This window comes from Equus asinus, chromosome 9 (assembly GCF_041296235.1).
Source record: "Equus asinus isolate D_3611 breed Donkey chromosome 9, EquAss-T2T_v2, whole genome shotgun sequence".
In the NCBI taxonomy this organism is placed as follows: Eukaryota; Metazoa; Chordata; class Mammalia; order Perissodactyla; family Equidae; genus Equus; species Equus asinus.
The window spans coordinates 85566179-85581433 of record NC_091798.1 but is presented as its reverse complement, the minus strand read 5'-3'; the positions used below and the strand labels follow the sequence as shown (position 1 = coordinate 85581433).

Sequence of the window (15255 nt, the reverse complement as noted above, 5' to 3'; positions counted from 1 at the left end):
CAAATGAAAAAAGTATCTGAATCCATGTTGTAGAGAAACATAAAAATTAGTTACATGTTAGAAAATATTGTAGACTAGAAAGAGAAAAATAAAAATGTGGGGACTGTAATGAGACAGTATCATCACATGCTCAATTGTGAAAGATTTAATGTGTAATTTTGTCAAAAACTAAAATACTAACGTAAATTACAAGTCTTGGGAGGGCAGTGAGACATTGGCATCTCAGTGAAGAGAACAAGGCACCTGTTTTTCTTCAGTTGACTTTTGGTGTGCACTTACACACATGCATATCCATATACATTCATACATATATTTAGACACTCCTATGTACATATATAATTTTCCTTGGCATTGCTTTCCTGAGGCTTAGTCAGTTACGACTAATAAAAACCAGAAAGGGCATTCATACATTTTTAGAATTTCATTTACACCATTGATACCACTTACAACCCATAAAATCGTTATTATTTTGAGATTGTTTTTCTGAAGTAATCTTGTTTCCAGATCTACATCAGACTTCCACACCCACGCTCCCAAAATCTACTAGAGCAAGTGGTCAATAAAAACACAAAGGCACAAGAAAAAGAATTAGAAAACCTTGTTTGTAAATATTCCCTTTTGAAATGTGTGTGCATAAAACTTTTCACAGGCATATTTTGCCCTGAAACATTCAATTCATTTATTATATGTGTTTGGACGAAAGCTTGTAGTTGAATTTGTACTTGTAAATATTGCAGAGCTTTTTCCCTTATGGAAAGCAACCATGGAAAACAAGATGCAAATAATATTAAGAATCAGTAGGAGATGGCTTATTTAACCCCAGAAAAATTAATTGCTAAGTTGTTCAGGGCCTCTCTAAAGAAGGGCACATCTATAAAGAATATTTGAAATTACAGGTAAAATATCTAATATAATAGCCACAATAACAATAAAGCACAATAATTATTTGGATATATATACACAAAAATATATATTTTGATTGGCATATATTGATATATATATAAAAAGTCTACATTTCAAAGAACTTATGCAATGCATTTCCTCATTTATTTGATAAAATTCCCTTCTCTGTAGGATTAGCGATGTTTATGTCCTGCAGTTCCTTCTTTACATAAAGTATTTCTTTATTATCATAGTAATTGCTGCATTCTTATGTACAGTTTATTGGTATTAGTTATTTCCTTCAGTAATAAATAGTGAATTTATCTAAGGCTTTTTTTCATTACACTGAATTAGTTATAATATTATAAACAAACTGGCTAAATTTAATTTTAAAATACCAGTTTCATTATCTGAGTTTAGCCAATTGCCATGTTTATAATATTAAAATGGTTTAATTTTTCAGAAATTTTTACATTGGATAGATGACACTGTGACTTACTGCCTCATTTGAGAATTCTGGCTTTCATCCTTTCCACCGAACACGTAAATTTGCTCTCAGAATTTTCCAACTTGTCTATGGGAAGCCTATTTCTTTACGATAAGGCTTACTTTGAGAACTTCAGAATCATGTGTTATAACAAACGTGGCTCCTAAGTACACGGATTTACAGCTATAATATATTTTGCTTGTCCTTATGAGGTAAGTTTTTGGGGCTTTACATCATTTGAAGGTAGTCTTGATAAGTTTAAAAGGTATATTACAAATTCTCAAGCAATCACTAAAATAATCTTAAAAAAGTTATAGCAAATAGGTCAACAAAGGAAACAAAATAGAATCATTAAAAAATTCAATTGATCCAATGGAAGGCAGAAAAACAAAAAAATGAAAGAAAAGATGTGACAAATAGGAAATAAGTAGCAAAATGATAGATTAAAACCCAGTTACATCAATACTGATACCAAATATAAATGGTCTAAATGATCCAGTTAAAAAGCAGACAAAAAAAAAAGATGGAATAAAAAGCAGAGACAGTCAGGAGTACTCTATCCTAAAAAATAGGTTAAAAGTAAAATTATGGAAAAACCATATACCAGTATAGCACTAACCAAAAGAAAGCTGGAGTACCTCTATTAATATAGCAAAGAGGATTCCAGAGCAAAAACTATTACCAGGGATAATGAAGGTCATTTTCTAATGATAAAGCAGTCATTTGATCAAGAGGACATTACACTCCTAATTGTTCACCCAGCTTTTAACAGAACTTCAAAATACATCAAGCAAACACCAATATAACTGTAAGGAGAAATAGAGAAATCCACAATCAAGTTGGAGATTTCCACATTGCTCTCTGTGATTGATAGTACAAGCCGATAGAAAATCAGTAAAGATATAGAAAACCTGAACAACACTATCAAGTAACTTGGGCAACTTGACACAAAAATTGTACATACATTTCAGACTGAGATAATGAAATAAAATGCATTAATATGCAAATATACGGTCTACTAATTAAGGGAAACAATTTTTAAAATTATTCAACTATAATCACTAAATCACATGCTTAATGTAAATGGAAACAAAGAAGTAATTCACCAGTACAATGGTTTAACCATATTTTTCTTTACACGTCTTCCATATATTAACCTATATAAGAATTTCACTATTATAGATGTGCTTCTTAGTGAATATTATACATGGATAACAGATGAAAATACCTAGCTATCTTAAAATTAATTTTATGAGCTGTATAATTTACGAAGCTTAAAAGACATCTTATAGAACATATTTACATTAAGGTGAAAGGAGCTGAAATAGTTATTTGCAATAAATTATGGCAGATATTTGTCCACAGCTCAAAAAAATTTTAAGACAATTTAAAAAAATATCCAATATTCATTCAATCTAAGATGCCATTTATTATAAAACATGTTATTAGTTTACGTTCTTCCAGAAAATAACATGCTGCCAATTAAATTGTGACGTTGTAAGATATACCGATTTCTAAGACGTTACAATGTAAAGTGTGTGTGTGTTCTGAGATGCTAAATGAATGTATCCTGAGATGCTAAATGGGTGTATTCTGGGATGTTAAAGGTTAATGGGTATAGTTTTTATAATCTAAACCTAGAAACATGTTTCTCCTAAAATAAATTGTGTGTGAACTGAGTTCAGACTGTTGACTCACTGAAATAGCTATTCCAGGCTTAGCATTTCTGGGAAAATTTGTAAATTCTCTCCCTTGAACACTTGAAGAAAGAAAGAGATTCCCAACTCTCTATTGGTTAATAATACAATAACAGTAAGGGAATAAAAGGGCAACATAAAATGGAAAAAACCTTTATTAACTCAGAAATACTTAACATGTATGAAAGAGTATTATATTTTCCCCCAAATCCTTGAACTAAGAGATTTTGTTTCTACTGATGTATTCAGAAAGCTAGAGTTCTTTGCACAAAGACTCTAAGCAATGAATTAATTTCCATTTCATTAGTCCAACTCAGGTCATATTTTAACATCTCATCCAATTAGTTATTGATATTGTCCCTGAGCATTTCCATTCTCCAGGGTCCCACAGAAATTCAGAGCAGTAGAGACTATGAAAAGATGTTCAAAATGGTAAGAATTTTTAGAAAAACAATTAGAAATTATCTGGTATAGAATTGTATGGTGCATTAATATATATCTATTATTGTAATATTAAAATTGATTATCCAGGTCAAAAAAAATTAAACAAATCTATGAATTAATGCACAATCAAGGAAACTGAGCAGAGAAACAGCCCATATTTTAATTTTGACAAACTATTATAACAGTCAAAATTTTCCATTTTTAAAATTTCTAATTGTCAAAACAATCCAGGAAATATAAAATGCTCAAAAATCTTTCAGTTAACCTTTGAAATATTTTTTTCCAAAAATCAGTTTTTTCAATACCAGTCATGCATTTTAATAATAAAAACAATAGCAGCATGTGTTTAAACAATAACCGTTTACATGAACTTTATGATAAATTCTTCAAGCTTCTTTTATTAGGTTATATATTAGGTTTATAAAATATAAGCTGAACCTTACTTAGTCGGATCTTAGGTAATCGATACTATGGAAAATGTTATCTGTAATGCAATTTGTTTTTCTATAGGTTGCACTGTTACGTTGTCTGACTATAAGCTCCTTTACAGGACTAGTCTTTAAAGCTTTTTATTTAACATACATTTTCCAGTGTATGTAGCCATTATTTTCAGTACAGATGTCTAAGCAGTTCATTCAGTCAGACTTGGATACAGTTTGATCCTCCATTTCTGCGTTATAAATCACTGGATGACTTACCTTGTCTTTTCTTTGCTTTTCATCCTGGTATACAGTCCAGTGTTCTCCATCATCGCTGTAAGCGAGTTTATAGGAGCCCACGAACTGGACATGACCAAAATCTTTAGCTCCTTGTGTAATGATGCCGGTCACTTTGGTAGGGACCAGAAGATCCACCTAAAAAAAAGGGAAAGATATAATTTAAAAGCCACAATAGAGTCCATTATAAATTTACAAGTCTCTTGAATTTAGGAGATTAAGAAACATGTATGCTAAAGCCAAAAGCCTGTTGATTACTTGTATTTTGGAAGTGATGACTGAGTCTATGATTGGCTTGTAATTTTGATTGTGCCACTGGGTAAACTTAGTTTAAAAGTTGAACAAGCTTTTTGACCATGTTCTAGTAAAACAGTAGTTATTTCAGTGGACCAATCAATTTTCTATTAAACTGGTTCATCCAGCTGTGCAGTTTTGTGTAACTGAGATAGTGCAGAGCTGGCCAGGCTGACCTTCTTGAGACTGATCATTATTCTCCCAAGAGCTTGTGCTTATAATTCAATTTTCTGACTTTACTGCTTGATTCAATAAGAATAAACATGAAATTGTAGCTGTGTACACATCAAGAATAGTATTAGAACAAGAATAGTATTAGACGTTTCATAATTAAACATTAAAGAAAAAGTCAACCCTGTTTCCATGAATTTGAATCAGTTCAGTAACATGTAACTGAGTAATAGTAATCATTGTCTAGCGAAAATCCTCTTTCAGAAAACTAAAATCCTAAAAACGATGAGGAGGAAGTCAAATATTATTCAAAAGTGAAGGAGGATTAAAATATGCACCTGTGACTTGTGGGATCTGTGCTCATGATGTGTTTTTTCCTGCGAAATATATATTTAAAGAGCATAAGACCTGTGGTGATTTAGTAAGCATTCAATTCACCAAAATGTAATCGAAATGCAAAACATGGGGGATTTTCACCAAAGAATACATAACATTCAATAGTTTAGTATTCTTTCTTTTTGTTCTCTAGTTCATGCATCTTTTCTTACATCTTATGACGCTAATTTAAAAAGATTATAGGAAAATTTGTTTTCCCTGTGAACAATTCTTATAAGACTTTTACCTTTTGTTTTATTATTCCTCCTGGATCTACAGCTTCCTTCTCCTCCTACAATAGCCATCTCCTTCCTCCTACTTCCTATGACTAAGTGCCCTGCTACGTCCTTGATCTTATCATCTTTAACTGTCAGGACCCCATGTATGACCTTGGTGGCTTTCAACCACTATGTTCTTTTGTTTCTATTTCAGGTTCTCCATCCTGTGAGATGTACGTAGCCACAAATAGACAGTTATAGGTCAGATACAGGCCACGAATGAGAAGCGAGAAATAGGAAGAGTGTATTGAATGGACCACATTTAGCGACATAGATGATCATCAATAAAGATATGAAAAAAGTTTCCAATGTTTCACAGCCTAGGAATATTTCTTAAGAAATTCACACGGGCTTTTTGCCCACTCTTTGGAACATTCTTTAATTAAAGTCACTAGGCTTAAATTGGACAATGGATTAAGACAGAAAACCACCTTTAACACTTGAGTAAAACATTTTTGAAAGTTTATCAAAAACTACAAAATACTTTTGCTTTTGCTATTTTCCAAACATGTATTATATCATCTAAAGTATCTTGTGTGTCCAGCAGCAATGCAGGGTGACCAAATTATGATATCCTGGCAAGGAAACAGTTGCATAGCTCACCCTATGCTAAACGCTGTCTTGCATATCCTCATTTAATCCTCTCAACAGCCTGTATCGTAGGGTATCAGCTCCACTTTAGAGTGAGGGAACAGATGCCTAACAGAACATGATGTGTGATCCAAAGAGAAATGAAGAGTGGAGAAAGGATCTCAGATGCCAATCCACGTCATTCTGATCCACAGTTCCACCACGCATATGGATTCTCACTCAATGATTTCTTCCCATTCTCTGAGACGATTTCAGAAATTTCTGAGGAATCTCAAAGGTTTTTCACCACACACATAAACTTACAGCAACTCAAAGACAAACAAACAAAAACAATCCTGGCTTTACAATACTAGGAGAGCCCTGTCTTCTGACATAAATTTCGTCTCTGTTCTTCAGCTGTCTGGGCTGAAAAACATGGATTGCTGTTGTTGCTTTAAATCCAAATCTAATTGCGTAGTGACATCTAGGCATAGACGCTGGTTTTCAAAGTTTTCTTAATGTTACTAACACTCAATAAACAGAAGGAAAAGAACTTGCAGTACTCTGAGTCACTGTGTTGCTGTAAAGGCTGTAAATGCACAGGGACTCAAACTGTCACCAAGAACATGAACACCTCCAGGGCTGGATTCTCCAGTCCCTAAATTTCTGTAAGTCCTTAGCTAAGACGATGCAATGAGGAGTCTTATAGCATCTCTTTCTTGTGCTATTTCTTAAAGTCAGTTGGGTTTCCTGCTGGGTGGAGATGTTTTCTCCTTAAATTGTGTGTCTTGGCTCTTTCTAACAGATATATTTTTCTCCCACTCTAACTGCTCCCCTTCTCCAGCTTTTTTTTTTTTTTTTTGATCTAGAATGTTTTTCTTTTTTGTTCCAGTTAAGTCAATTTCTCGACTTAAATAGTCAGCAATCTGTTTCAAGCTGGATTTTGTCCTAAAATTTGCTACATTAATCTTAGAATACCAGGCCTAAGCAAACCTCCTTTCAGTATAAAAATAATCAGCATCCCCACACTTAGTGTGGACTTGCTGCAAGAGGGCATGTGCAGATCTCACTCTGAGACCCACACACAGACGTGCCACCCTCATGTTCAGCAGGCAAGAGCATCCCAGAGATCTCAGAGGTTCCTCTGAACCTATGCTGACTCCTGGCCTAGGACCGCTCTGCCCACTTGTAGATGTTCTGAGTTAAAGCCGTACTGCAAACATGCTGGACTGAATGCCTTCTGCTGTTTTAGACCCTCACCTCCCGAGGTTTGGCTCAAATAGAGCAGGTTATTTAGGGCACCGAGCTGGCGCATGGGCAGACTTTTGGCTGACTACACTGTACTTCATGTCTGGATCTGTACTAAATGTGCCTTACTTGTAACGGTCCCTCAAAAAACATTTTGCTGGACTGAGCTGGAACTATTTCCTAAATATGTTGTATGGACAAGAACCAACACATGGCTAAGGATGCCACAATGTATCATAGCAGAAAGTGCTAGCTGCCTTTCTCTTGTTTGTCTACATGGGACAACATTACTGGTCAAGGAAATACGGCGTCACAGGGGTACCGACCAATTTTTACTGGAGAAGGCAACTAGTTAAAAATCCTCTCTGATCTTCAGGAATGCGATGGTGAGAGACAATCCCTTCAGGTGGAGCTGGATGGTCTGGGTTCCCAAACTGGCTCTGCCTTTACTAGCTGTATGCCTTGGGCAAGCTACTTTATGCCTCTATATCACAAGTTTCTCATCTGAAAACTGAGGATAATAGTCCCCGAAGGATTTTATGAGGATTAGATGAGTGTGTAAAACAATATGTAAAATACAGTAAGGGGTATATAAGACTTTGATAAGAATAAAACAATAAATAAATATGGGAGGAGAATCTAATACCAGTCTCAGAACACTTTATTAGAAGCAGAAATACAGAAATAGGGAAACAGGGTGGCAAGATTGTCCTAGAAGGAAATTGTAAGTCTCAGTATATTTTGGTCACCTTCCCAGGATGTGTGCAAAGATAGCCATTTCATCTTTACTTAAAGTAGAGAAAATTTGAAGCAACTGAAATTTCCATTTATGGGTAAAATGGTTAACTAAAAATAACGTAATTAATTTTATGAAATGTTGTGCATCCCCATTTAAATATTAAGATTATATTACAATAGAGAAATGGTTCTAAAATAATATCAAAAGAGAAAATTAGATTCCAAATTATAGTGAGTGATTTATTTCCCTTTAATTATAAGAGTGAAAAAAGAGGGATATATAGAGAGAGGCTTAAATCAAATATAAGAAAAAAGTATTGCATGACGATTATGTAGGAATATAACTTTTAAAATTAATAATAAAGTAAATAATAAATAAATAATAATAAAATATCCTGTAATGTTTTAGTGAAGCAGAAATAATTTTAAAGTGTCTAACTTATAAAAATAGTGTAGAAAAGCTTAAGAGCATTTGTTTGAGACAAGTCAAGATAAACTACATTTCAGACATCTGCATAGCACCCTGACAGATGGCTCTCTGGAAGGAGACAGGGCAGACTAGGAAAGTCAGCTGATTATCATGGAGATGTTCTTCAAGGGGTGAGGAAAATGGAAAGCGCTACAGATAAATAAGTGTGCAAGCAAAGTGAACAAACAGATCAAAGAGATTCATTACAGAAATATGCCACTCAGCTGCATCTAAAATACTCTAGTTTTTGCCTTATACTGTATCAGTTATTTTGGATTACGTATTTTGCAACTTCATGGAGCGTTGTAAAATTAGCTCATTAAACAGAAATAACTTTGAAGCTAACATAATATAGTACTTAAAAATTAAATTATAGGCAAAATATTTAGACAGTATTTTGGTTCCAATAAAGAATCTTTTACCTTAACATTCCATGAAACAATTGTATATAATCCTGTCTACAAAGGCACATAATTCATTGTACTTGGCATTTGACAATATTGCTGGTTATCGGATGCTGGATATACTTTTAGTTCATATTTTCAGGGCAGCTAGTTCATGTGATCAACTTATTATGAAACGTTATCTAGCCTCTGTGTCTGATATGATCTAGTAGCTCTAGGTTATAGGTTGACAACTCTTAAAATCCTGTAGAGGCCTGATAATACACTCTTTATTCAGCATCATTATTGCATGCCTCCCTTTACTAAAGAAGTTTTAATTTTCAATAATATTTAAAAACTTTTAATATAGTAACTGCTTCTTCAAGAACTAATTTCAAAACTATGAATACTAATACAAAAATAATACCATAAAATAACTTTTGAAAGGATAGAGGGAATTTGCTGTTTTATAGTCTGCCTTTTACTTGTAAAACCAGGTATAACACGTGTATGGTGCCATAAACAAGCTTTCTAAGCCCAGGTGCTCATTCCAGAGTGTGTTTTGTAGGACACCTAGCATAACATAGACATTCCAAATATCCGGGCATTATCTACCCCCGATTCAAAATTCAGATAATTCCATACTTAACAATTACCTGCAATTGTAACACAAATAATACCATATGTCACCCTGAACTGCACCCCATGATTGCTGTCAGCTCATGACTATTAACTTTTTAAAAGAGTTTATTTAGAATTGTGCAAGTAGTTCAAGCGCATATTTTATTTAATTTTTTTGGTGAGAAAGATTCTTGCTGAGCTAACATCTATGCCACTCTCCTCTATTTTGTATGTGGGATGTCATCTCAGCACGGTTTGATGAGTGGTGCGTAGGTCTATGCCCAGGACCCAAACCTGTGAATCCTGGGCCACCAAAGTGGAGCATACGAACTTAATCACTATGCCGCTGGGCCAGTCCCTCCACTGCACATTTTAACTGAGGATGGGAGATAGCATGGTAATGGTGAACATTTTTTATTTAATATTTTTATTTCAATCATCTTTCTCATTATAAAAGTAATCCATGTTGTGAAGAAAAATTGAGAAATACAGAGAAGAAAGATGAAAAGAATAACTCTGTCTCACCATCAGATATAATCAGTGCTTTTTATCCTCCCTAAAAGTGGCTTTTTTAGACAAATTTGTTGTACTTGGCATTTGAACAATATTATTGGTTACCAAGTGTTGGTTGCACTTGTAGTCCATATTCGCAGGTCAATTAGTTTATTCTTCTTTTACTTAATATTTCACTAGTAATTCTCTATGTGAATAAACTATTTTTAAGAATTTTTGTCCTAAGAAGCCATTTTAAGGATTTACCACAATCATTTATTTACTATAAAACATATACTCCTCCCTGTACCCTTAATTTTTTCTATTAAAATTAATGCTCTCACTTTGTAGTGTACACATATGTTGAATTATGATGTACATCTGAAACGTATATAATATTATACACCAATTACACTTCAATTAACAATTAATTAATTATATTAATACTGTCATAAAATCCCAGTCCTTTCATTTAGTACATATCTCATTTAGTTAGGATAAGTTCATAGAATTACAGTTATTTGGTCAAAGGATATGGAAAATACATTTATTTTCTAAACATAAAGGTAATAAATACTCGTGAAAATTTCAGATGGTGCAAAGAGATGTAAGGAATGCAGCTAAAATAACTTATAATTCTATTATCCAGAGTTAATTCTTGTTGACCTCTTGATATTCATATTTGCAAACATTTCCTATAAGCTCACAGTGTACAGGTGGTTTTGCAATTTGCATTTTTTCTATTACTGTGGATATTTTTACATATAAATTATAATAGTAATTTGTAATGGCTATGTAATATTCTCTATTATGGACACAAGAATAAACACAAAAATTATTTAATCAGTCTCCTATCAGTATTTTTAAAATTTGTTTCTAATTCTTTTGCGTCACTAAAAATCTAGAACAAACTTCCATGTATATCTATCTTTGCTCATTGGTGCCACTGCTCCTTCCAGGCATGAAGGATCTGCTGTTTGAAATGTGATATACGTTGCTTCACTTGTCTCCAGAAAGATTATAAACTTCTATCTGCAGTGTATAATTTTTTTCTACAAACTCACCAATCCTGTTTCATAAAATTTTACATTTTTGACAATTTGAAAAATGGCATTTTCCACATTTAATCTACATAAATGGTAATAAGAGGCAATGAATTTACATTCTCCTGATTGTTCAGTCTCACTAATAATATATACATATAGACTCTTGATATCCTTCAAATTGGATTAGAGATTTTCTTGTTGGTTTTTAAGAATTATTTATATTGCATCAATACCGGCTTCCGTTACATTTGTTAACGTTTATCCTAATTTGCTATGTCATTTACTTTTATATTTGACACACAAGTTTTAAATTTTCCTATACCCAAATCTATCAATCACTGTCTTTATGATTGCATATTTTGTATGCTTAAAAGGACCTTCAGCTTAATTAGCTCAGTTAAAAACTATTTACATATTCTCCTATAATTTCCTCTGAGTTTTCCTTCTTCCTTCTTTCCTTTCTCCCTCCCTCCCTCCTTTCTTCCTTCTTCCTCATCTAAACCATCTTGGCTTTATGTGTATAGTTGATGTGACATAGGGTTCATACTTTTTTTTTATAAGAATGTAATTTTCTCCACACTTTTTGTTGAATAATCCAGTTCCTTTTTATTTTCTCCCTACCTGGCTGATAATTATAAGGTTTGCTCTTTATTCTTGAAATTAATATCACTAATCATCATTGTCATCATCATCATCATCCTAGTAAGGATATGTCTCGGTGAAAGTCTCCTTTACTGTTTTTGGATAGAATAAAGTGGGTCCATTCAAGCTGTAGACTCATTTCTGGGAGAGGGAGGTGTGCTCAAAAGGTTTTCTTCTCTTATATTTAAAAATATTGCTTCCGCTTCTTTTATTGTCTCCCTTTAGAAGGTCAGTTATCGAAAGACTTGGTCTTCTGATTTTTCCTATTTATAATATTTCCTCACTTATTTCCATTTTTTATTATTCTCCTTTGCATTCTCAGAGTTTCTCCATTTTGTCCTCAATATTATGGATTTTATTTTGGTAATGTAATTTACATGCTAAATTTTTAAATTTCCTTGAAATACAACATTATTTAAGATACCTCCCTCATCATTGCAGCATTTATCTCATCCTCTCTATTATTTTTGGAGAAAATACCTTTGTATACATTCTAGTAACCTACTATTTCTGTAGAAAATTTTCCACTTTTATAATTTTTCTTCATACCTTTAGAATAATTTCTATTCTTTTGTTGTTACACATATTTAAAAATAAACCCCACGTTATTTTGTCTTCTTTTCCTTTCCTTGAACAGAGAGAGAACAGTCCTGGTGTTTGCCAGCACGCTGGTCATAGGGTTCCCCTTTAGCTAACATGCAGCCAACATGTGTTCTATTCCACTTTGCCAGGTGTGTATTCCAGGACAAATGAGTGTGATGGGACTTTGAGAGGGGCAGCACTGGCCACAGCACGCAGTTTCTGGGGTAGTAAAGTGACTGTGGGCTCTCTGGTCCACAGTCAGGCTCTGGGTCCTGGCTACTGCTGTTCTGATTCAGACGTTGGAATCCCCACACTATAGGTATCGGGGACTCTGCCCAGAGCCTGGAAAGCTCCCGACTGGCATGTACTTGTATGCATACTTCATGGATGATGGAAAGGGGATCAGAAGCTGCAGAGTCACAATTCAGAAGTCAAATGAGTCAGAGCGACGTCAGTGACTTCCTCATAAGCTCAGTAAAGGAAACTTTAAAAAAAGTCTGCTTTCTGAGGTCCAAAGGAACCCTCCAAATGTAGTTCTGGAAAACATTTGAGAAAATTCAGCCAGCCTTCGTTAAAACTCCATGTGTAAAAACAGTTCTAAATCAAAGTCCATCTATCAAGATTTTCTCATTAAATATCAAAGAAGTTGGAAAGATAAAAGCAACGAAAGCTATAAACACATTCCGAGTTAATAAAACAATATAAAGACTGAATTTAGTGCCCTTGTATTGATTTGCTTCAATCACGATACATAAAGAGAAAATAACCTGATTTTCTGTTCTTTTTTAATGAGCAGATCTTTGTAATATTCTGTATGAATTTTATTTTCTCAATTTTTTTGAAAAACTACACTCAGTTATAGTTACAAGTAACTAAAATTGACATCAAGTTAACAGGTAAGCTCTTATCCAATTTCTCCAAATCCTACGTCAGAAAGAACAAAATGTATTTGAAGAAAAATATAAAACTTAGAAAATTCTTACGGAAAAGAGTCATACTTTTCTTGTTGGGTTATTCAAAGCGACTTTCCGCTGAGTTCATCAAACATAAGATCACCCTGGGAGAGTAGAATTAAATCTTTTTTATTTACCTTTCAAATCTGATTTTGATTAGGCTGAGAATTTTGAATTACTCCCTGAATAAAAGTTCAGGGCGGTGCCCATTGAATTAGTCTGTAATTGATAGGATCATTAATAATTGGTTAATAGAGACTTAACACAAGTCTTTGATCAAAGAGCATGATGCTCCAATAAACATTATTCAGATACTTTAATTACAGTAATGCTAAAGCCCAAATGAAGTAGAAAACAAAGAAAATTACCAGTAAATGATTTGCATGTAATTTAGAAAACAATAACAGAGTTTTTAAGTAGGAACTGAAATAGTTTGTCATCTAGTGCTTTTTGGTAGCACAGTGACAGGAGAGCATGGGTAAAAATTGTGCCAGCATTTTTATAAAGCTAAAGATTCATTGAACAGGCCGTCAAACTTGTATGCACTTCAGTAGCCAGAATTTGGTTGATTCTTCACCTGAAAATGCTATTTGAATATATGTCTTTGACAACTACTTTACTGAAAGTAATTTTATCAATGGCATTTGTATTCTGTATAACCATTATATATTTTACACACTGACATTTACAAACACAAAACATCTCTATACAAATATGTGTCAATGTGTATATTTACATAAATCTTCTTGTTCTGTGACAAATAAATAAAAATCATGAGAGCTCTGAAAACAAAACATCCACAGAGTAAAGTATACTGCAACGGCAAGTCACATTGCATATCTTAAATATTAAGAGGCCCTTGAAAGGTAGAAAAGTTGACAGAATACACAACGTATTTTTATGCACTGTGCTTACTGGAGGAGCTATGCATTTTATGTTGATAGAAAACTTTGCCATTCCCACAACTGGTAAATCATTCGCAGAGTCCTGTACTTCTTTCTGTTTCCTCAGGCCATGTGAGCCTTAATTCTAGATTTTTCAGTCTTAACTGGATATGTGCTCATCGTATGGTGACTGAGTTTTAGGCTAAGGCAACAATAATGTGAAGAAACCTAAATGTAACTTCTTTCCCCTTGTCCTTACAAAAGGAAGTGGAAAGGGCCGTGGCCTCTCGGGAATCAGCCATGAGGTAAATGCTTCCAACTGCTTTGGGAAAATGTACCATCAATGTCAACAGTTGAAAAATAGCCCAGGTCAGCACGCTGCTCTGAAGCAATCAGAGGGGAAAAGAGAGGGAGATGGCTCAGCAGGAAGAGAAATGCCTTCAGATTACAGGGTTAAGCACCACTGACACAGAAAGAGGTTGCCCTAAAGGGCAACTTTTTAGAAAAAATCTTTTGTACAAAGGAGAGTATACATATAGTATGCATAAAAAGGATACAAATTATTTCCATTCAAATGCATGGTCAGTGACACTGTCAGCATTTTATTTGTGTGAGAAGGACAAGCCTGGCTCCAGTGGGATATGGCAGGGCTATCAAGTTCATCAGGATTCCAGTCACCACAAATCATGATTATTGTCATGGAGAGTCTCATTAAAACCCATGCTTATAGAGTTCCTCATTGAATACCCATAACATCAACATGTTTTATTTATTTATATTAATTTATTTATGGTATAAATATTTTATCTATATTATGCCGCTGTTATGGATGCTAATTTCCATTTGTTTTGTTCCCAAGTGGAAATAAAGAGCAGCAGTTGTATACTTGAAACTCCAATCTCATCAAGCTTCTTTAGGTCCCAATGTATGGTTCCCATTTATTCTCTTTAATATAGTGTCCAAGATCTCTTGAGCGTCCAAGGTCTGCTATTGAGTGGCAGAATATAAAACTTGGTGCTAGATAAAAACATCTGAATACTATCTAATGAACATATTAAGTCCCACAGAACAATATGGCCTGGATATATCTATAAGGAAGTCCCAAATAGGTATATGCCTTACGGTTACAATGTTATAGCTTGAATATAGGGTATATAACTTTCATAAAATATGTTCTTCACTGCACGTGAACTGTAAGATGCTCACAACTCTCCTTCTCTTGAGAAGTGGCACTATATTTAAGGGACTCTTGTATATATGTTTGACTCAGAACAAGGGCTCAT

General features: G+C 33.8%; 1 protein-coding gene across 2 annotated transcripts in view; it reads right to left on the bottom strand.

Moving 5' to 3' along the window:
• EDIL3 (EGF like repeats and discoidin domains 3) overlaps nt 1-15255 on the bottom strand; it is a 385268-nt gene that overhangs the window by 18505 nt on the left and 351508 nt on the right. For both annotated transcript variants that reach the window (XM_014857045.3, XM_014857047.3), the window contains one exon: nt 4209-4364. In XM_014857045.3, coding sequence (XP_014712531.1) covers nt 4209-4364 — 156 coding nt within the window. The remainder of the gene's footprint in view (nt 1-4208; nt 4365-15255) is intronic.